The sequence below is a fragment of the Myotis myotis genome, unplaced genomic scaffold, assembly GCF_014108235.1.
Source record: "Myotis myotis isolate mMyoMyo1 unplaced genomic scaffold, mMyoMyo1.p scaffold_m19_p_3, whole genome shotgun sequence".
NCBI lineage: Eukaryota > Metazoa > Chordata > Mammalia > Chiroptera > Vespertilionidae > Myotis > Myotis myotis.
The window spans coordinates 92,541,953-92,565,546 of NW_023416335.1; the positions used below are offsets into that span (position 1 = coordinate 92,541,953).

The window sequence follows — 23,594 nt, forward strand, 5'->3', positions numbered from 1 at the left end:
TGTTGCTGATAGTAATGGTTCCAGAAGGATAAATATTCTCCTTCCACCTATGTATTATGCACTTGGGTGTCTTCTCATGTTATTGTTTTTTATCACAATTTATCTGCTATCTTGTTATTATTTTTTTAAACTCTATTAAAAGATGGTAATCTTTCTTGAGATTTGCTTTTTAAGCCCTCCAAGATGAGATCATCATTTCATAATTCTGGTGCATTCCTAAATTCTAAAATCATCTCTGCATAAGTATTTAAGAAAAAATTAGCATTTTTAAAAATAATAATGTATTGTTAGGTCTATAACATATATGGATGTAGTACATATAACAACTACAGTGCAAAAAGGAAGGAACAGGCAATAGAGCTATTTAGGACCATTTCCTTATCTCACTGGAATTAAGTTAATATAAATCTGAAGTATATTCTCATAAGTTAAGATATATATATTACAATCCCTAAAACAATGGCTAAGAGAATAACTCGAAAGAATATGGTGAAAATAGTTATTAAAGGAATTAAAATATTGTACTAGCAAATACTCATTTGATGCAAATGAAGGCAGTAAAGAAAGAACAAATGGAAAATTACATATAGAAAACTGTTTGTACTATATGTAAAATGGTGATTTAAATCCAGCATGCCAATAATAACATTAAATGTAAATACATCAAGCAATCCAAAGATACACTTAAGAGCAAAAGATACAAAGAGGTCAGAGGCAAAAATATGAAAAAATATAACATGCAAACAGCAACCATAAGAAAGCTGGAGTGACTGTACTAATATCAGATAAAATAAATTTTAAAACAAAATAAGTTACTAGAGATTAAAAAGGGGATTTTGTCAATCTATCAGGATAATATAATTATATATACATATATTCACACATATACATACATACATACATACATACATACCTGTGTACATGGCCATAGAATACAACTGAAAGAATTGAATGAAAAAATTAGAATTCAACAATAATACTTATAAATTTCAATGCCCCACTTTCAAAAATGCATAGAACACTAAGCAGAAGATTAACAAAGAAATAGAAGACGTGAACAACACTATAATCACTTAGACCTAACAGAAATCTATGGGACACTTCAACCAATAGCAGAATAATACATAATTCTCAAATTCACATAGAACGTTTTCCAGGATAGACCATAAAATAAGTCTCATACACTTAAAACAATTGAAAAATCACAGAAAATATGTTTTTTGCCACAGTGAAATGTAATTAAAAATCAGTAACTGAAAGAAATTTGGAAATATATGAAAATTAAGCAACACATTATTAAATAACCAATGATTCAATTAAAAAATCAAAAGGGAAATTTGAAAGTACTTTAAGATGACTGCAAATGAAGAGACAACATACCAAAATTTATGGGATGCCTTTACACCAGTGCTCAGAGGGGAATTTATAGCTATAAATACTTTTATTTAAAAAAGAAAAATTAATAACCTAATATTCTATCTTAAGCCATTATAAAAACAAAGAGCAAACTAAACCTAAAGAAAGAATAGAGAAGGAAGTAATAAAAATGAGACAAAAATTTGTGAAATTAAGAATAGAAAAACAGAGAAAAATAAACAAAACCAAGAGTTGATACTTAAAGAAATCAACAAAATGGACTAACCTTCAATAGACTGACCAAAGAAAAAGAAGACCCAAAATACTAAAATTAAGGATGAAAGATGGAACATTACTACCAACCTCACAGAAATAAAAAAGATTCTAAGAGAATACTACATTTAACTGTAAACCAACCAACTAAATTACTTTGATAAAATGGACATATACCTAGATAAACACAAGAATGGACTCAAGAAAAAATAGAAAACCTGAATGGCTCTATAAAAAGGGAAAAGTTCAATAGTAATTTTAAAACTTTCCACAAAGAAAAGTCCAGGACCAGAAAGCTTCATTGGTGATTTTTACTATACATCTTAAGAAGAATTAACACCAATCCTTTAAAAATTCCTCCAAAAAAATAGAAGAGAAGGAAAAAACCAATTCAAACTAGAAAACCAGTAATATGCTGATACCAAAACTGGACAAAGATATGGAAAGAAAAACAAACTACAGAACAATATCTTTTATGAATATAGATGCAAAAATCCTCAACAAAATGCTAGCAAACATTTTACAGCATGACCAAGTGCTATTTATTCTAGGAATGCAAGGTTGGGTAAACATATAAAAATCAATCAATGTGATACACCGTTTTAACATAATAAAGGGGGAAAATTATGCAATTATCTCAATAGAGACAGAAACTAACTTACAAAATCCAACATCCTTTATGATAAAAACATTCAATATCTAGAAATAGAGGTGGATGTCTGCAAATTTATAAAGGATATCTACAAAAAAACCACAGCTTATATCATATTTAATGGTGAAAGACTCAACATTTTCCTCCTAAGATCAGGAACCAGATGAAGATGTATACTAGTACTCTTTCCACTTTGTATTTGACATTGTACGGGACTTTCTAGCCAAGGCAAGAAAGAGAAATAAAAAACATCCAGGTTTAAAAGGAAGTAAGCTTTCTCTACCTGTAGATGGCATGGTCTTATATATAGAAATCCGAAGGGATTCACTAAAAAATATATTAGAATTGAGTTCAGCAAAGTTGTAGTGTACAAAAATCAATTGTATTTCTACAAAATAGCAACAAACAATCCTGACAATAAAATAAGAAAGAAATTTTATTTACATGAAAAAGAGTAAAATACTTGGGAGAAAGTTTAACAAAAGTACAAAACTTATACTGTGAAAACTACAGAATATTGTTAAGTTAAAGGAAACGTATACTCAGATGACAAGACATCCTATATTCATGGATCTGAAGACTTAATATTTTTAAGATGGCACTGCTCTCAAATTGATCTTCAGATTTATTGCAATCCCTATGAAAATTACAACTGACCTATTTTATAGAATTTGAGAAGCTGGTCTGAGAGTTTATAAGGAAATTACTCCAAATAGCCAAAGCCATCTTGAAAAGGAAAAACAAAGTTGAAGGATTTAACTTCTGGTTGCAAGAATGAGCATGATTCTATTCCACCAATTGTAGATTTTTATGATTATAAAAAGGTTTCCTTTAATGTTAAAGATAGCTAATGTAAGATCTTGTTATGATTCACCAGAGGGCAAGAAATATATTAATCAAGCAAAGACCATATAGGTTTAAATGGTATATTCTACTATTAAATTTCATATGAAAAATCAGTGTATATGAAACAAGCTGGTTATAATAGCTGCCACCTCATTGATTACGAAGGTCAGTTACCTTATATTTCTGCATATATCTCTTTCCTCACTTCTTCTTTGCATACTTGCTTCTTATGAAACCATAGGTTGATCAGATAGGATGACTTTCTCATTTAGAAAAGGACCATTCCTGAATCAAGGGATATGTGTACAGCACTATTTTACATATCATGCATAGTATGCTGGTCAGTCATTTTGAAGGCTTCCAAAGGTACTAGATATATGCGATACAGACAATTAATGTTATTGTACTGATTCTACTACATTAATTCAAAGCGTTTTTAAAATGGAATAGGAATTTGCATACTTTATTATTCTACTTATGTTTGTTTCTTTTTTCTGTTCCTCAGATATATTGTCTTAAACATTTACAAGTTCTGATCCTGAGAAATAATCCTATCAGAACAATCCCTTCTGATATTCAACAACTTAAGCTCCTTAGAGTTTTCAACATTGCCTTTAATTTGATTACGACTCTTCCTCTTGGGTAAGGTTGATAATTTGATATTATAAATAGAAAATAAAGAGCTTATGACATAGAAAAGGATCAATTCCCCTTTTGAAAACAGATAGCAACTTTTCAGCTCTTTAATAATTCTTATTCTTTTCCAATTAACTGACTTGTTTTTCATTGCTGTGTTAAAAATAATCCTACTAGCCAGATGCCAATTAACCTTTCTCGGCCTCAATTTCCTAATCTATGAACCAAGAAATTAGTCAACTAAAGGCCCGGTGTACAAAATTCGTGCAGGGGGGGGAGGGGTGTCCCTCAGCCCGGCCTGCACCCTCTCCAATCCGGGATCACTCTTGCAACCCGGGACCGCTGGCTCCTAATTGCTTGCCTGCCTGCAGACCTGATCCCTAACTGCTCTCCCCTGCCAGTCTGATCCCCCTAACTGCTCTCTCCTACCAGCCTGATCCTCCTAACTGCTCTCTCCTGCTGGCCTGATTCCCCCTAACTGCTCTTGCCTGCCGGCCTGATCACCCCTAACTGCCTCTGCCTTGTCCCCAGCTTTGTCCTGAAGGATGTCTGGTCTAATTAGCATATTACCCTTTCATTAGTATAGATAGAGGCCTGGTGCATGGGTGGGGGCTGGCGGATCTGCCCTGAAGGGGGTCCTGGATCAGGGTGGGGGTTCCATTGGGGGGTGGGGATGGCCTGGGCAAGGGGCCTGGGTGGTTTGCAGGCTGGCCACGACCCGATCAGGATGGGGGTCCCCACTGGGGGGCAGTGCCAGCCTGAGCAAGGGGCCTGGGGCAGTTTACAGGCCAGCCACACCCCCAATTGAGGTGCGGGGGTCCCCACTGGGGGCCAGAGCCGGCCTGGGCGAGGGGCCCCCAGGGGTTTGCAGGCCGACCACACCCCCATCAGGGTGGGGGTTCTTGCTGGGGGCATTGCTGGCCTGGGTGAGAGGCTGGGGGGTTTGCAGCTGGCCACGCCCCTGATCAGGGTGAAGAGCTGAGGGTCGTTTGCAGGCTGGCCATGCCCTCATTTGGGTGGAGGTCTCCGCTGGGGGCCATGGCCAGCCTGGATGAGGGGCTGATGTCCGTTTGCAGGCTGGCCATGCCCCCATCGGGGTGAGGGTCCCTGCTGGGGGTGGGGCGTACCTGGGCAAGGGGCTGATGGCCATTTGCAGGCTGGCGACACCCCTGGCCATGTCAGGATGGATGTCTGGAATATGTCTGGTCTAATTAGCATATTACCCTTATATTAGTATAGATAGCCAAGCTACGGAAGCAACCCAAGTGTCCATCAATAGACAAGTGGATAATATTCATATACAATGGAATATTACTCAGCCATAAAAAAAATGAAATCTTACCATTTGCGACAGCATGGTAAGATTCAACCGAATACCTAGAGGGTATTATACTTAGTACAATAAGTCATTCAGAAAAATACAAATACCATATGATTTCACTGATATGTGCAATCTAAAGTACAACATAAAGAAACAACATTGAAACAGATTCATAGACACAGAAAAAAAACTGGTGGTTGCCGGAGAAAAGGTGGTTGAGGGACTGAGTGAAAGATGGCAGGGAGCTGGGGGAATGAGCGAAAAAGATAAACAGCCTGGCCCAGGAACAAAGAAGTAACTGGGTTGATTCCTGTCAGGGCATATGCCCGGGTTGTGGTCTTCATCCCCAGTAGGGGGCATGCAGGAGGCAGCCAATCAATGATGTTTCTCTCAGTGATGTTTCTATCTGTCTATTTCTCTCCCTTTCTCTCTCTCTAAAAATTAATAAAAACATTTTTGAAAGAAAAAGATGAAGTGATTAAGAAGTACAAATTAGTAGTTATAGAATAGTCCTAAGGATGTAAATACATAGTCAATAATCCTATTTAATAATAGCCAAAGATGGTAATTGACTGTACCTTTGCTACGCCTCACATTGGCTAATCAGCGCAATATGCAAATTAACCGCCAACAAAGATGGCGGCTAATTTGCATACTGCAGGCAGGGCCTGCAAGCTGCCATCTGGGCCCCGTGTGTGGCCCTGGGCAGCGGGGCTTAGCGCCGCCTAAGCCCTGCCCCCAGCCGAGACCCCCGTGTGCTGCCTAAGCCCCGCTGCCAGCTGGGACCCCATGGCAGTCTGAGAGCAGGAAAGTGCAGCCTGCAGGCAGCACCTAGAAAGGCCTGCTCCTGGGTCACTGTGGAGATCCCAGAGCACGAAAGTGCGGCCTGTAGGCAGACCCAAGGTGAGCCTGCTCCTGGGTCACCATGGCGATCCGAGAGCAGGAAAGTGCGGCCTGCAGACAGCCCCCAGGTAGGCCTGCTCCTGGGTCATCATGGCAATCCGTGAGCAGGAAAGTGCAGCCTGCAGGCAGCACCCCACCCTGGCCACAGCTCAAGGGAGAGAACAACATGCAGTGGAGGCCAGGAGCCTGAGAGATCAACACAGAGGGGTGCCTGCTCCAAGCCTGCATGAGGCAGGCCCCCAGCAGACACACACACACACACACACACACACACACACACACACACACACACACACACAGGGGACACCTGCTCCGATCCTCTGCTGCCAAACTGTGGCCATCAGTAGGACATCCACTGAGGGCTCCCGGACTCTGAGAGGGGCAGGTTGGGCTGAGGGAGCCCCACCCCGGGCTGAGGGAGCCCCACCCCCCAGTGCACAAATTTCATGCACCGGGCCTCTAGTCTATAATAATAAAAGCGTAATATGCATTTCAACTGAATGGCTGAAGAGCAGAACGACCACCCGGATGACCATGCTATAATATGCACTGATGCCAGGCCAGCCAAGGCAGGTGCGATGTGATTGGTCGGCGGGCCCCGCCACCACCCCATGATCACCCAAAGACAGAGGCCCAGGCCACCTACAGGCGGGTGGGTGGGGCCTCCCTCTGTGGGGCAATCAATCGCAGGGCTCCCAGACTGCGAGAGGGTGCAGATCAGGCTGAGGGATACCCTCCCCCCACTGAGTGCATGAATTTTATGCACCAGGCCTCTAGTATTGTAATAACTATGAATAGTGTCAGATAGGTACTAGATTTATCAGGGTGGTCACTTAGTAAGTTGAACATTATTCAATAATGTTCAATCACTGTGTTGTACACCTGAAACTAATACAACATTTTATGCCAACTATAATTGAAAAACCATTATTAAAAAAAAGTTTTAAGGAGCTATTTTTCAAAAATATTAGTGTTTCAAAAATAAAGCAGTACAATTTTATTAAATGCCATTGGATATGTATGCATATCAAGGGATGATTGACAGCATATTGAAGCCAAGTATAAAAAACATAATTGGAATTATGGGAATAATAATATAATTATAATTGTTATGGGGATTAACTTTATTGAACCTCAGAGAAGACTTAGAGTAAGCTCTGACATAGGTAAAAATGTTCATTTGCAGAGCTGTTAAATGTAAACTCACACAGAGGAAACATACAGTGCGGGATGAGGTGCTGAATTCTTTATATTTAAAGGTTATTGTCAGAACTTTAGCTTTCCAGTAAAGAATATCCAACATAGAATGGCAGGACTAAGGGTGCTGTAACTGGATAAAATTGAGTTAAATGCACTGAACCAATTATGTAGTTGGATCTCATTACTGTTACAAGCAATAGCACTGATATATTTTAAATATTATGTTTTTATTTTTGTAATTAATCCAGTAAATGTTTATGAAGTATCTATTGTGTGCTCCCTAGTTGATCACCACCTAAGAGGAAGGCAGACAATTGCACACAATTACAGAAAGTAAAATAATGGAGATGCACTATGTAAAATTCCAAACAGTGGCATGTAACTCAATCTGGAGAGTCAGAGTTGATTCCCTGGAAGAGATGACATTTGATCCAAATGTAATTGAGTGTGAATGAGCCGCATTAATAGTGAGAAGGAGCAAGAGGTGAATATCTTATCTAATAAAAGAGAAACATGCAAATTGACCATACCTCCGCTACACTAACAAGCCACACCCACAAGCCAATCAGGAGTGAGTATGCAAATAAACCCAACCAAGATGGTAGTGGCCACAGAGCTGGAGCAAACAGGAGGCTTGTGTTGCCCCTGGTGATGGAGGAAGCCAAGCTTCCTGCCTGCCCTGGCTGACTGTGGGCTCTGCTCAAGGCTACAAAGTTTCAACTATAGAAGATAAATAAAATCCCAGATACCTGCTTCCAGCCCGCAGAAGCCATGGCCAGCCTAAAAACTTCCATCGGCCCCTCACCCAGGATGGACACACCCTCATGGGGTGAGGGTCCCCGCTGGGGTCTTGGCCAGCCTATAAACAGCCATCAGTCCCTTACGCAGGCTGGCCAGGCACCCCAGTGAAGACCCCCATCCTGAACGGGTTGTGGCCTGCCTGAAAACAGCCTTCAGCCCCTCACCCAGGCTGGCCAGGCACTCCAGCAAGTACCCCCATCCTGAAGGGGGTGTGGCCAGCTTGAAAACAGCCCTCAGCCCCTCACCCACGCTGGCCATGACCCCCAGTGGGGACCCTTACCCCATGGGGGCATGGTCAGCCTGCAAACCACCTCAGGCCCTTTGCCCAGGCTGCCCCACCCCCAAAGAGAACCCCCACCCTGATCCAGGACACCCTTCAGGGCAAACCAGCCGGCCCCCACCTGTGCACCAGGCCTCTATACTAATAAAAGGGTAATATGCTAATTAGACTGGGAGACCTTCACGAGACCTTCCGGACATTCTTCTGGACAAAGCCATGGTGGTGGGGCCAAGGTAGAGGCAGTTAGAGGCCAAGAGGGGAGGGCAGTTGTGGATGATCAGGTTGGTGGGGGGTGGGGCCGTTGGGGGTAAGCAGACCAGTAGGGGGGCCAGTTGGGGGCAAGCAGGCCATCAGTGGGGGTCAGTTGGAGGTGATCAGGACAGTGGGGGGGCAGTTTGGAGTGAGCAGGCCATCAGGTGGGCAGTTGGGGGTGATCAGGCAGGCGGCGGGGGGGGAGCATTGAGGGCAAGCAGGCCGGTGGCAGGGGGAAGTTGGGGGCAATCAGGCAGGCAGGAAGGCAGGCAGGTGAGCGGTTAGGAGCCAGCAGTCCCAGATTGCGAGAGGGATGTCCAACTGCCGGTTTAGGCCCGATCCCTGTAAACCGGCTGTAGGACATCCTTTGAGGGGTTCCAGATTGGAGAGGGTGCAGGCCAGGCTGAGGAACACCCCCTCCCCTGTGCACAAATTTCATGCACTGGGCCACTAGTGGGGTAGATATTTACTTAAATAAAAGTGACAACATATATAGAAAAAAATGAGATGTAAAACAGCATATACAATGTGGAGTAGGAATTGCAAGCAGTTTGCTGTTTGGGAAGCTTAGAAAGCAAGGCCAAGTGGTAAGAAATTAGAGTGGTGAAGTAGGCAGAGACCAGATTGTCTGCAGGCCTTGTGAACAAAGGCAAAGTATTTGTTGAAGGGTTTCCCAAAGAGGAGTGGTGGATTCAGATCTGCATTGTAGCTCATGGTCGTGGCAGTGTGGAGGATGCATGTGAAGTGATAAAATAGAAGGCAAAGAATGGGGGCTATCACGGTAGTTCAGGCAAGAGCTGCAAAGCATATCTAGGGCAATGATCACATAGAGAAAAAGGAACAAATTGTTAACAAACAGGTAAAATTAGCAAGATCTGTTAATGATTAAACATAGATGGTATAGGGAATGGAGGCATCAAAGTAAAAAAACAATCAAGGTTACTCTAAGATTTTTAGTTAGAGTGAAATAATTCAAGCATGTAAATATATATCTATTAAGTATCCTATATAATAAAAGCCTAATATGCTAAGTGTCTGGTCGTCCAGTCATCTGTTCAACCAATCAAAGTGTAATATGCTAATGATATGCTAAGGCTGCTAAGGCAGATGTTCAACGCAGGAGCTGCACCTTGGTGGTCATTGTGCTCCCATGGGAGAGCGCCGCTGATGTGCACTGACCACCAGGGGGCAGACAGTTGACTGGTCAACCAGTCGCTATGATGTGCACTGACCACCAGGGGGCAGACGCTCCAACTGGTAGGTTAGCTTGCTTCTGGGGTGAGGCTGATCAGGACTGAGCAAAACAGGCTGGACATGCCCTGGAGCCCTCCTTTGGTTCCTCCCCCGCTGTCCAACTTCCCACATCCCTTCCTGTCCCTGATCATGGGTGGGTGATTGTGACGTAATCAACCAAAGACCATCCTATATAATAAAAGGCTAATATGCAAATCGACTAAATGGCTGAACGACCAGTCGCTATGATGTGCACTGACCACCAGGGGGCAGATGTTCAACACAGGAGCTGCACCCTGGTGGTCATTGCACTCCCATGGGGGAGCGCTGCTGAGCCAGAAGCCTGGCTCACGGGTGGCGAGAACAGCCATAGTGGCGGGAGCCTCTCCCACCTCCACGGCAATGCTAAGGATGTCTGACTAACAGCTCATCCATCAGTCGGACATCCCCCAAGGGCTTCTGGACTGCGAGAGGGTGCATGCTGGGCTGAGGGACCCCCAGCCCCCCAAGTGCATGAATTTTGTGCACTGGGCCTGTAGTTTATGTAATACTAAGCTCTGTGCTAAGATTTGGGTTTAAGTTGATAAATGAAAGGAGCATTATTCTTTCTCTTATGGAATTTAGAATCCAGGAAAAGACACAAGAATTTCTAACAAACATCACAGTAAATACATAGATACAAAACATCCTAAGGGCTATAAATGAGGAGATCAATAAGAAAGATGCCAGAATGTATCCAAGATGGCAGTGGAGTAGGTGGAAAGTACACTCACCTCCTCCCAGGACCAAAAAAAAAAAAAAATTACAACTAAATTATAGAAAAATTGATGTGAATAACCAACTGAAGACTAGCTGAACAGAATTCTTATAACCAAGGATTTATAGAAGAAACCACATGGAGACTAGTAGGAAGGGTGGAGATACAAAAAGACTTACTCTGCTCCCATGAGCAGCAGTAGATATTCTGGAGGGATATCTCAGTTGCATGGGTTACCCCTGAGAAGCATGGGGTCTTGAACCCAACCCAGACTTCCCAGCCCAGAGCACCAGAGCAAGAAAGTGGCACCCACATAACATCTGTCTGTGAAAATCATCTGGGATTCTGTCCACCAGGGAGAGGTGATAGTCCTAGAAACACAGGCACCCTGTTAAAGGGCCAATGCACAAACTCTAATTTGCAGCCACTCACCTTGGACTCCAAAGAAAGGGAAGAACAGACTAGAGTTGTGTGATGAGAGACAGGTTTGTGGCTCTGGGGAGAGAGCTAAACAGACAGCCACCATGATTCCTGAGCTGAGTTCCTCTTCCACACTACAGATATCATCTTTCTTAGATGGAGCATTCCCCTACAAGTGGCATCAGCTCAGAGGAATGCAATAGCTGCATCCTCTGGTCCCCCTGCCACCTCACCCTAAAAGAACTTGCACCCTGTTGAAGAGTCAGCTGCTTTGGCTGAATATAGAGGTCTGGGCAGCCTGAAGGGGTGTCAGTGACTTAGTTGTGTGGCTTTGGAGTGGAAGCAATTCCTCTCACTTTCCCATGAATTTGACTGACACCTCCCCTTTGTGGGAGATCTGCTAGCCCCAATTGATGGGCTCCTGGTAGCCCTACCCTCCTGACTCCTGATGGCTCCACACTGCTGAGGTCTGGGCAGGTTCTGGGATGGACAGATTGGTGTGGCTCTGGGACAGGGGCCACTCTCCTCACCTTCCCCCAACCCTGACCAGCACCTCCCCCACACCAGAGATCCACTAGCCCCATCCTCCTCACTCTTGGAAGCCCCACCCTGCTGAGATTGGACTCTGGGGTGAATCCAGGGCAAACTGAGTCTTGTAGCTCTAGGACAGGGACCACTTTTTCCTCACACACTCAACTGTGGCAGAGCTCTCCCTTCACAGCCAAATCTTGGGCCTGATAAACTCTGCTAACCTTGCCCTGACAACTCCCTGAAACATTTCCCCATCAAAAAAATGTGTGAACACCCAGTGGATGCAACTAGATATGTTATACCTGGAGACATTTGCTGAGCGGCCTCAGACACAGCTTGGTACCAATATTGAACTTGTATTAATCTGGTGAACATGATTTGCCCTACTTTTTGTCTCGTTGAGAACCTACATAATGCAACTTGAGTACTACCAGAAGTTCTTTCAGGCTAAACCTAACAGGCAGCCAACAGGCAAAGGCAGGTGGAGGTGGATCTCAGGGTGTCTTGAGACTTTTTCTGACCTTTCCCTGGGCCTAGTGCTGCTAAATGCTGGCCTTGATGCGCAGCTTGATTCTCTTCATGCACACTCAGGTCCAGAAAAGACAGCCACATTGTGAATTGCGTTGTAGCTTTAAACAGGTTACCCAGGAATAGTCACAGGCAGTGTCTGGCATTGATGTGCACCAGAGTCCCTCCCAAGATGCTCCAAAACCCAAACACCCACAGACTAGCATCAGATAACATCAGAGCAGGATCCATTTAGCTTCACAAGGGCCATATACAAAGGGAGATCTGGGCTGGGATCAGACCTTGCTGAAGCAAATGCCACTACATGTGGCCAATACCTGCACAGCAGCTCAAACAATATGCTCAAGGTTGATCCTCACAGTCAGCCAGCCTGAGTGTTGAATCCACACATGAATGAGCCAATAGCAATCAAGACTCAATTACAATAGGAGGGTCCACATAACCTGCATAAGGGACATACCTATAGCACCCAGCTCAGGTGATAAAGGAGACTATGCCACTGGGTTCCACAGGATATTTACTATGTAACCCTACTAGGACTGGAAATCACAGCAGATCTACCTAATACAGAGGAACAAACACAAAGTGGCAGCAAAAATGGGGAGACAATAAAATATGCCCCATATTAAGGAACAGGAAAAATCTTCACAAAAAGAGCAAAATGAAATAGAGGCAAGCAATTAATCAGATATAGAGTTCAAAACAATGGTTATAAGGATGCTCAAGGAACTTAGTGAGAACTACAACAGCATAAAAAAGGACATAGAAACCATGAAAAAGAACCAGTCATAAATGAAGAATACAATATCTGAAATTAAGAATACATTAGAAGAAATAAGCAGTAGGTTGAATGAACATAAAATCAAATCAGCTATTTGAAAGACACTGTAAGAAAAAACACCCAATCAGAGCAACAAGAAAAAAGAATTTTAAAAAATGAGGATTGTCTCTAGGACCTTTGGGACAACATGAATCATGACAACATCCACATCACAGGGGTACAAGAAGGAAAAGACAGGGAGCAAGGGATAGAGAACCTATTTTAAGAAATAATGAACAAAAACTTCCCTGACCCGGTGAAGGAAAAAGACACACAAATCCATAAAGTGAAAAGAGTATCAAACAAGATAAATCCAATGAGGTCTACACCAACACACATCATAATTAAAATGGCAAAAGTTAAAAACAAGAGAGAATCTTAAAAGCAGCAACAGAAAGACAGTTACCTACAAAGGAGCTTACATAAGACTGACAGCTGACTACTCAATGGAAATATTTCAGGCCAGAAGGAATTGGCATAAAATATTCAAAGTGTAAGAAAGCAAAGACATACCACCAAGATGACTTGACACAGCAAGACTATCATTTAAAATTGAGGGAAAAATAAAGAGCTTTCCGGACAAGAAAAAGTTAAAGGAATTTGTTACCACCAAACCGGTATTACAAGAAATGAAGAAGAAAAAGAAAACAGGAACATAGTTGAAAGAATAAAATGGCAAAAATAAGTACCTATCAAAAATCACTCTTTAAACTTTTATATATATACATTTTTAAAATATGTTTTTATTGATGTTAGAGAGAAAGAAAGGGAAAGAGAGATAGGAACACTGATGTGAGAGAAACATTGATCAGCTGCCTCCTACACTCCACCTACTGGGGATCGAGTCTACAACTAGGCATGTGCCCTGACAGGGAATAGAACTGATGATCTCTTGGTGTGTGGGACAATGCTCAACCGTTGAGCAACACCAGCTAGGCATCACTTTTAATGTAAATGGCATAAATGTTCCAATCAAAAGACATTGCATAGCTGAATGTATATAAAAAAAACAAGACTGAAATACATGCTCTCTACAAGAGACCCACCTCAGAACAAAAGATGCACAGTCTAAAAGTAAAACAATAGAAAAATATATTTCATGCAAAAAACTATTTTTAATAAGGTGGGGTAGGAATACTTATATCTGACAAAATAGACTTTAAAACAAAGGCTATATTAAGAGACAAAGAAGGGCACTACATAATGATAAAGGGAACAATCCAACAAGAGGACATAAACCTTGTAAATATATATGTACCCAACATAAAAACACCTAAATATATAAAGCAAATCTAAATGGACATCAACAGAGAGATTAACAGTAATACAGTCATGGTAAGTGCTCTTAACACCCTATTGGTTGAGCATTGTCCCACACACCAAGAGATCATCAGTGGATAGATGTTTTAGATAGAATATCAACAAGAAAAAGCAACCTTAAATAGATCAGATGGACTTAATTCATATCTTCAGAACATTTCATTCCAAAACAGCAGAATATACATTATTTTCAAGTGTACATGAACTGTTTTCTAGAATAGACCACATGTACCCTAGCTGGTTTGACTCAGTGGATAGAGCATTGGCCTGCGGACTGAAGGGTCCTGGGTTTGAATCCAATCAAGGGCACATGCCTGGGTTGTGGTCTCAATCCCCAGGGGGCAGCCTACCAATGATTCTTTCTCATCATTTATGTTTCTCTTTCTCTCTTTCTCTCTTTTTTTTCTCTCTCCCTCTCTCTTCCTCTCTGGAATCAATAAAAAGTATATATAGAATAGACCATGTGTTAGAACACAAAACAACTCTCAATAAATATAAGGGACTGAAATTATGTCAAGCATTTTCTCTGACCATAATGGTAGGAAACTAGAAATCAATCACAAGAAAAAAAACTGGAAATAAAAAAAACAAAACATGAAGACATGGAGGCTAAACAACATGTTACTAAACAGTGAATGGGTTAACATGAGATCGAGAAAGAAATCAAAAGATACTGTGAAACAAATGAAAATGAGAAAACAACAACCCCAAACTATAAGACACAGCAAGAGCAGTCTGAGGAGGAAATTCATAATATTACAAGCCTATCTCAAGAAACAAAAAGATATCAAAGAATCTAACTTTATAATTAAAGTTACTTGAAAAAGAACAAACAGCCCCAAATGAGTAGAAAAATGGAAGTATCTACACTAATAAAAGACAAAGATGCTAATTGACGATTCCTTCACTACACCCCCAAGCCACACCCACCAGCCAATCAGAGCAACTGTATGCAAATTAACCCAACCAAGATGGCAGCCGGCAGTCACAGAGCTAGAGCAAGCAGGAGGCATGGTTGCCTGGGCGATGGAGGATGCCAAGCTTCCCGCCTGCCCTGAGCCAGCTGTGGCCTCTGCTCATGGCAATAAAGTTTCAATTATAAAAGACAAATAAATCCCAGATACCTGCTTTCAGCCAGCCTCCATTGGGAACTTGGGTGGCTGGGGGCCGTGGCCAGCCTGCAAACAGCCATAAGCCCCTCACCTAGGCTGGCCACACCCTCATGGGGTGAGGGTCCCGCTGGGGGGCTTGGCCAGCCTGAAAACAGCCCTCAGCCCCTCACCCAGACTGGCCAGGCACCCCAGTGGGGACCCACACACTGAAGGGGCTGTGGCCAGCCTGCAAATGGCCCTCAGCCCCTGACCCAGGATTGCCAGGCACCCCAATGGGGACCCCCACACTGAAGGGGCTGTGGCCAGCCTGCAAACAGCCATCAGCCACTCACTCAGGCTGGCCACACCCTCATGGGGTGAGGGTTCCTGCTGGGGGGCTTGGCAAGCCTGCAAACTGCCATAAGTCACTCACTCAAACTGGCCAGGTACCCCAGAAGGACCCTGCCACCCTGAAGGGGGTGTGGCCAGCCTGAAAACAGCCCTCAACCACTCACCCAGGCTGGCCAGGCACCCCAGTGGGGACCCCCACACTGAAGGTGTTGTGGCCAGCTTGCAAATAGCCATCAGCCCCTCACCCAGGCTGGCCAGACACCCCAGGGGGAACCCCTACCCTGAAGGGGCTGTGGCCAGACTACAAACAGCCATCAGCCCCTCACCCAGGCTAGCCAGACACTCCTATATAATAAAAGGTTAATATGCAAATTGACCCTAACAGCAGAACGACTGGGAATGACTGGTCACTATGACACACACTGACCACCAGGGGGCAGATGCTCAATGCAGGAGCTGCCCCCTGGTGGTCAGTGTGCTCCCACAGGGGGAGCTCTGCTCAGCCACAAGCTAGGCTGACGGCTGTCAGTACAGCGGTGGTGGTGGGAGCCTCTCTTGCCTCCTCAGCAGTGTTAAGGATGTCCAACTGCAGCTTAGGCCTGCTCCTTGTTGGCAAGTGGACATCCCCCGAGGGCTCCTGGGCTGCCAGAGGGATGTCTGACTGCCAGCTTAGGCCCAATCCCCCAGGGAGCGGGCCTAAGCCAGCAGGTGGTCATCCCCTGAGGGGTCCCAGACTGCGAGAGGGCATAGGCTGGGCTGAGGGACCCCCTCCCCCCTGAGTGCACAAATTTTTGTGCACCAGGCCTCTAGTTAAATATAAGAGCAGAAATAAATGAGTCTGGAAAAAGCAATACAAAAATTCAATGAAGCCAAGATATTTTCTTTGAAAAGATAAACAAGATTGATAATCTTTTAACCAGACTCATTGAGAAAAAAAGAGAAATTATACAAATAAATAAAATCAGAAATAAAAGAAGTGACAACTGATATTACAGAAATATAAACAATTGTAAGAAAATATTATGAACAACTATATACCAAAAAATTAGACAATCTGGATGAAATGAATAAATTCCTAGAAATATGCAATCTTCCAAAAGTAAATCAGGAAGAATCAGAGAATCTGAATACACAGATTACAACTAGTGAAATTGAAGCAGTAAACAAACAAACAAACAAACAAAAACACCTCCCAACAAACAAAAGCACTGGACTGGATGCCTTTAGAGGTGAATTTTACCAAACATTCAAAGAAGAACTAACACTTATCCTTCTCAAACTATTCCAAAAAATTGAAGAGAAAGATAGACTCTCAGTCTTATTTTATGAGGCCAGTATTATCCTAATTCCAAAACCAGACAAAGACACAACAAAGAAAGAAAATTACAGCCCAATATCCCTGATGAACATAGATGCCAAAATCCTCAACAAAATATTAGCAAACTGAATCCAGCAATACATTAAAAAGATCATAAACCATGATCAAGTAGGACTTATTACAAGGATGCAAGGATGGTGCAATATCCACAAATGAATAAACTTGATACACCACATAAACAAAATGAATAATTAAAAAAACATAACCAGATCAATAGATGCAGTAAAAGCATTTGATGAGATCCAGCATCCATTTATAATAAAAACTGTCAGCAAACTAGGAATAGAAGGAGTAAACCTCAATGTAATAAAGGTCATATTTGACAAACCCACAGCCAACATCATACTCAATGGTCAAAGCTACAATTGTTTCCCTTAAAATTGGGAACAACACAGGGATGTGTGCTTCCACCACTCTTATTCAACATAGTACTGGAAGCCCCAGCCACAGAAATCAGACAAGAAGAAGGAATAACAGACATCCAAATTAGAAAGGAATAAGGAAACTGTCATTATTTGCAGATAACATGATACTGTATATAGAAAACCCCAAAAAGTCCACCAAAAAACTACTGGAACTGGTAAATGAATTCAGTAAAGTAGCAGGAAACAAAATAAATATACAAAAATCAGTTGCATTTTTATACACCATTAATGAACTATCAGAAAGGAAAACTAAGAATACAATCCCATTTACAATTGCATTAAAAACTAAATAAAATAAACCTAGGAATAAATTTAACCAAGGATGTAAAAGACCTATACTCAGAAAATTGCAAGCCACCAAAGAAAGAAACTGAAGAAGATACAAATAAGTGGAAGCATATACTGTGTTCATGGATATGAAGAATTAACATTAAAATGTCCATACTACCCAAAGCAATCTATAGGTTCAACTCAATTCCTACATAAATACCAATGGTGCTTTTTGCAGAACCAGAACAAATATTTCAAAAATGTATATAAAACCACAAAAGACCATGAAAAGACACAGCAAGCTAGAGAAAGAAGAACAAAGTGGGAGGAATTTCATTACCTGATATCCAACTATACTACAAGGCCATAGTAATCAAAACAGCATGATACTGGCATAAAACTCACTATAGATCAATGGAACAGAATAGAGAGCCCAAAAATAAACCTAAGCCTCTGTGGCAGCGATTCTCAACCTGTGGGCCGCGACCCCTTTAGGGGTTGAACGACCCTTTCACAGGGGTCGCCTAAGACCATCGGAAAACACATATATAATTACATATTGTTTTGTCATTAATCACTATGCTTTAATTATGTTCAATTTGTAACAATGAAAATACATCCTGCATATCAGATATTTACATTACGATTCATAACAGTAGCAAAATTACAGTTATGAAGTGTCAACGAAAATAATTTTATGGTTGGGGGTCACCACAACATGAGGATCTGTATTAAAGGGTCGCAGCATTAGGAAGGTTGAGAACCACTGCTCTATGGTCAATTAATATTTGACAAAGGAATCAAGAAAATACAATAAGGTAAATACTTAGTCTATTCAATAAGTGGTGTTGGAAAAATTGGCCATATATGAGAAAAAAAAAAAAAAGAAAGTAGACCACCTACTTACAACATACACAAGAGCAAAATCAAAATGGATTAAAGACTTAAATGTTAGACTTGAAACCACAAAAATCCTAGAAGAATACATGCAGAAAAATTTTGGAAATTTCTTATAGCAATATTTCTCTGATATATCTCAGAGAAAGGGAAGGGAAACAAAAGAAAAATCCTCAGGTAAAGGAAACAAAAGAAAAATTAGACAAATGGAACTACATTAAACTTAAAAATTTTTTGCACAGCAAAGAAACCATCATTAAAATGAAAAGACAGCCCACTGAATTGGAGAATATATTCACCAATGATACATTTGATAAGGGGTTAATAGACAAAATTTATAAAGAATGTATAAAACTCATCACACATATAAAAATCTAATTAAAAAATGGGCAAAGGACCAGAATAGATACTTCTCCATAGAGGCTATACAGATGGTCAATAGACATATGATAAGATGCCCAACATCAGTAATTATCAGAGAAATGCAAATTAAAACCACAATGAGATATCACCTGTCAGAATGGCTATCATCAATAAATTAGCAAACAACAAGTGTTGGCGAAGAATACAAATTGGTGTAGCCACTGTGGAAAGCAGTATGGAGTTACCTCAAAAAATTAAAAATGGAACTTCCTTATCACCCAACAATTCTACTTCTGGAAATATATTTTTTAAAAAACCTGAATGCTGTTCTGAAAGAACATATACACCCCTATGTTCATTGCAGCATTATTTTCACTAGCCAAGATTTGGGAGTAGCCCAAGTTTCCTTCAGTATATGAGTGGATAAAAAAAGCTGTGGTACATTTTAAACAATGAAATACTACTCAGCTGTAAGAAAAAAAAAAAAAAAGAAGGAAATCTTAGTCTTTGAAACTGCATGAATATACTTGAAGAGTATTATGCTAAGTGAAATAAGCCAGTCAGAGAAAGACAAATACCAATGATTTTACTTATATGTGAAATCTAATGAACAAAATAAACTAAGAAACAAAATGAAAACAGACTGATAGATACAAAGAACAGACTGACAGCTGGGTGAAAAAGGTGAAGGGACTAAGCCAAAAAACTCATATTTACAGACAACAGTATGGTCATTAGGGGGGTAGAAGTAGAAGAGGGTAAAGGCAGGGTAAATGCTGATGGAAGGAGACTTGACTTGGGATGGTAAACACACAATACAATATACAGATGATGTATTACAGGATTGTACACTTGAAACCTATATAATTTTATTAACCAGCTAGAGGCCCAGTGCATGACATTCATGCACTTGGTTGGGGGGGGGGTCCCTGTGCCCTCTTGCAGTCTGGGGGCCCTCAGGGGATGTCTGACTGCCGACTTAGGCCTGCTCCAGGAGCGGGCCTAAGCCAGCAGTTGTATATCCTTAGTGCTGCTGCAGAGGCTGGACAGGCTCCTGCCACCACTGCTGTGCTCACTAGCCATGAGCCCAGCTTCTGGCTGAGCGGTGTCCCCCCTGTGGGAGCGCACTGACCACCAGGCGGCAGCTCCTGTGTTGAGCGGGATCGGACCAAAACCGACTCTCAGACATCTCCCAAGGGGTCCCAGATTGCGAGAGGGTGCAGGCCAGGCCAAGAGACCCCACTGGTGCATGATCGGGGCTGGGGAGGGACACGGGAAGTTGACCAGACAGGAGGGACCACGGGAGGGCTCCAGGGAGTGTCCAGCCCATCTCACTCAGTTCTGATTGGCCTGACCCCAGCAGCAAGCTAACCTACCAGTCAGAGCATCTGCCCCCTGGTGGTCAGTGCATGTCATAATGACTGGTCGACCAGTCAACTGTCTGCCCCCTGGTGGTCAGTGCACATCATAGAGAGCGGTTGAGTGGTCTTAGCATATCATTAGCATATTATGCTTTGATTGGTTGAATGGACGACTGGACACTTAGCATATTAGGCTTTTATTATATAGGATTTTACCCCAATAAATTAAATAATTTATAAATAAATAAACAAACAAATAAATAAATAAAGTGAAGGGGGACATGAATGAATAAATTCAGTCACTGAGAAAGATTCATTTGAGGAAATGGCAATTAAGCAGAAACTTGTAAGTCCAGGCCAAGAACAAAGAATATTTCATGCAGTGGGAATAATTATGTGAAGCAAGTAGGATGCTGGCTTCAAAAACTGACAGAAAGCTATCATGGGCAGTGGTTTTCAACCTTCCTAATGCCGCGACCCTTTAATACAGTTTCTCATGTTGTGGTGACCCCCAATTTCATTGTTACAAATTGAACATAATTAAAGCATAGTGATTAATCACAAAAACAATATGTAATTATATATGTGTTTTCCAATGGTCTTAGGTGACCCCTGTGAAAGGGTAGCTCGACCCCCAAAGGGGTTGCGACCCACAGGTTGAGAACCACTGGCTTAGGGCATTATGAGATTAGAGTGTGGCCCCAGGTGAAAGTGAAATGAGATTTTTAGTAATTTTAGTAGGCAAGTGGCAAAGTTAAAACTGAGAGGGTTTGAAGAAAGAGAAATAATAAATTCAATTTTAAATTAATATGTTGGTTTTGAGTTGTGGTGCTGATCACAGAGCTGGAGATAAGGATCTTGAGGTATTAGCATATAATAATTGAAACCAGGGACAGTGTGAAGAGCAATCTTCTCAGGAGATATTTCTGAAGAAACACCAATGTTTAGGGTATAGACAGAGAAAGAGAAATTATAAAAGGTGAGAAAAAAATGTCCAAATTGCTGAAAGCAAATCAGATGCATCATGCAAGCCAAGCAAGTGAAGTATTTAAAAAGTGAAGAATGACCAGCAATGTCAAATACAATAAAATATCTCAGTAAGATTAAAGGTGAGAAGAGTTTCTGTGGAATGGTAGGAATAAAAGACAGTTTAAGGTGGCTTTAAATGGAATGGAAGAAGTGAAATTGGTAATAGAGTGTGAAGACCACTCTGGAGAAAATTGGGTGCAATAGGGGAGAGATTAGATGAAAGCTAAAAAGAATGTAGAACCTTAGAAAAAATTTTGTTGCTACTATTTGTTTTTTATGGAAAATTTTTATGAAAATTAAGGCATATTCACAGGATGATGGAAAAGAAACAGTAGGGAATAGAGTGTAGCTGATGGTGCAAAATTTTATGGGAGGTGAGAGAGAAAAGGGCACAGATGGAGATGTTGGCTTAGAACAAGAGGATTAATCTTCATCTCCTAAAATTGGAAAATAGACAATTATATGGGTAAGAAAATAGGAAATTTATTCAGTTAATAAAGATGTACTTAGCTCCTACTATGTATCAGTTGAGAAAGATTACTGTGAAATGATTTAAAATAATCTGAGAATAAGAAAAGTGAAGATTGATAAAAGCTTTAAAGACAATGTGATGATTTGGTGTTAATATTGAGAGGAATGCCAAGGAGAATAAAATACACAAAAACATGAAAGTTTGACAGAAAATTATGTGGGCTTGACTGAGATTAGAAATCATGAATTTGTAGTGACTCTAATCTACATTAATGTGTGATTTTCTTTAGTAGCTCTCAGTCACTCATTTACAAGAGAGAGAAGGTAGATCTTAGCCTCAATAAAAAACCTTCTATGAGAATGTCCACAGCAGTTTTATTCACAGCTAGAGGCCTGGTACATACATTCATGCACAGGTCGGGTTCCTCAGCCTGGCTGGTGATCAAGGCCTATTGGGAGGCCAGATGGATGGGAGAAGGGTCTGTGGGAGGTTGGCTGTGGGAGCGCACTGACCACCAAGGGGCAGCTCCTGCATTTAGCATCTTCCCCCTGGTGGTCAGTGTGCGTCATAGTGATTGGTCAACCAGTCGTTTCGGTCATTCAGGTCATTTGGTTGTAATAGTTGCTGAGGCTTTTATATATATATATATAGATAGCCTAAAAACAGGAAACAATTCAAATGTTCATAAACAAAAAATGGAAAAACTAATTGTTTTACTCACCATAGCCAAAAGATAATAACACCCCAAATATTCATTAACAGATTAATGTATAAACAAAATGTGACACACACATACAATACGTATTCTTCATCCATAAAAAGGAATAAATTTTGGTACATACTACAACAAAAATTATCTTTGAAAACATTCTGCTAAGTGGAATAATTCAGACACAAAAGGACAAATATTGTATAATTCCACTCATATGAAGTACCCAGAATAGGCAAATTCATAGAGACAGAAAATTGAATAGAGGTACTAGAAGTTGAGATAGGGGAAAGAGAGACAACTGGGTCATTATTTTTTAATGTGGATAGACTGGAATTATAGAAAAGTTCTAGAAATAGATAGTGGTTGCATAAAATCCTATATAATAAAAGGGTAATATGCAAATTGACCGTAATGGCAGAATGACCAGAACGACCACTTGACCAGTCACTATGAGGCACACTGACCACCTCTCAGTCCCTTTCCCTGGCCAGCAGGCTCCGATCGCCCGGTGGCAAATAGGGAATGGGGGTGGGTGGAGGCAGGGGGTGAGGCCTGCTGCAGGCAGCCAGGGAAGATGGTCCTGATTGTAGGCCAGGCCTAGGGACTGTACCTGCACATGAATTTCATGCACCAGGTCTCTAGTATTATTATAAGTAATGCTACTAAATGGTGAACTTAGAAATTATTTAAATAGAAGGTTTTATGTTATAAATATGATATCAAAATTTTCAAAACATAGTTACTAGAACCCTGGATTTTCTCTTCTTCCTTCCCATTTCTCTTCTTTCTAAAAAATTTTTGAGGTATAATTTTCATAAAATAAAATGCATTAATCTTAGGTATTTGATTCAAACAGTGAAATAAACAGTATACATGCATATAATCATCATCCAAAACAAGATATGGAGCATTTCCATTACCCCAGAGTTCCCTCATAGACATTTCCAGTCAGTCTCCAGACTTCTAACACCATACACTTTTTTTTGCTTGTTCTTTAAAAGCATGTAAGTTTATTGGTACAACAAATTATTTGTGTGCCTGGAATCTTTAATTCAACATAACATATTTTTGATTTTTATTGTTGAGAATATTAGAGATGTCTCCTTTTTGTCCCCC

At 41.3% G+C, this 23,594-nt stretch overlaps 1 protein-coding gene across 1 annotated transcript in view; it reads left to right on the plus strand.

The window, feature by feature from the left end:
- LRRC63 (leucine rich repeat containing 63) overlaps positions 1 to 23,594 on the plus strand; it is a 113,180-nt gene that overhangs the window by 47,322 nt on the left and 42,264 nt on the right. The window contains exon 6 of the mRNA XM_036298927.1: positions 3,633 to 3,769. Within this exon, the coding sequence (XP_036154820.1) occupies positions 3,633 to 3,769 (137 nt within the window). The remainder of the gene's footprint in view (positions 1 to 3,632; positions 3,770 to 23,594) is intronic.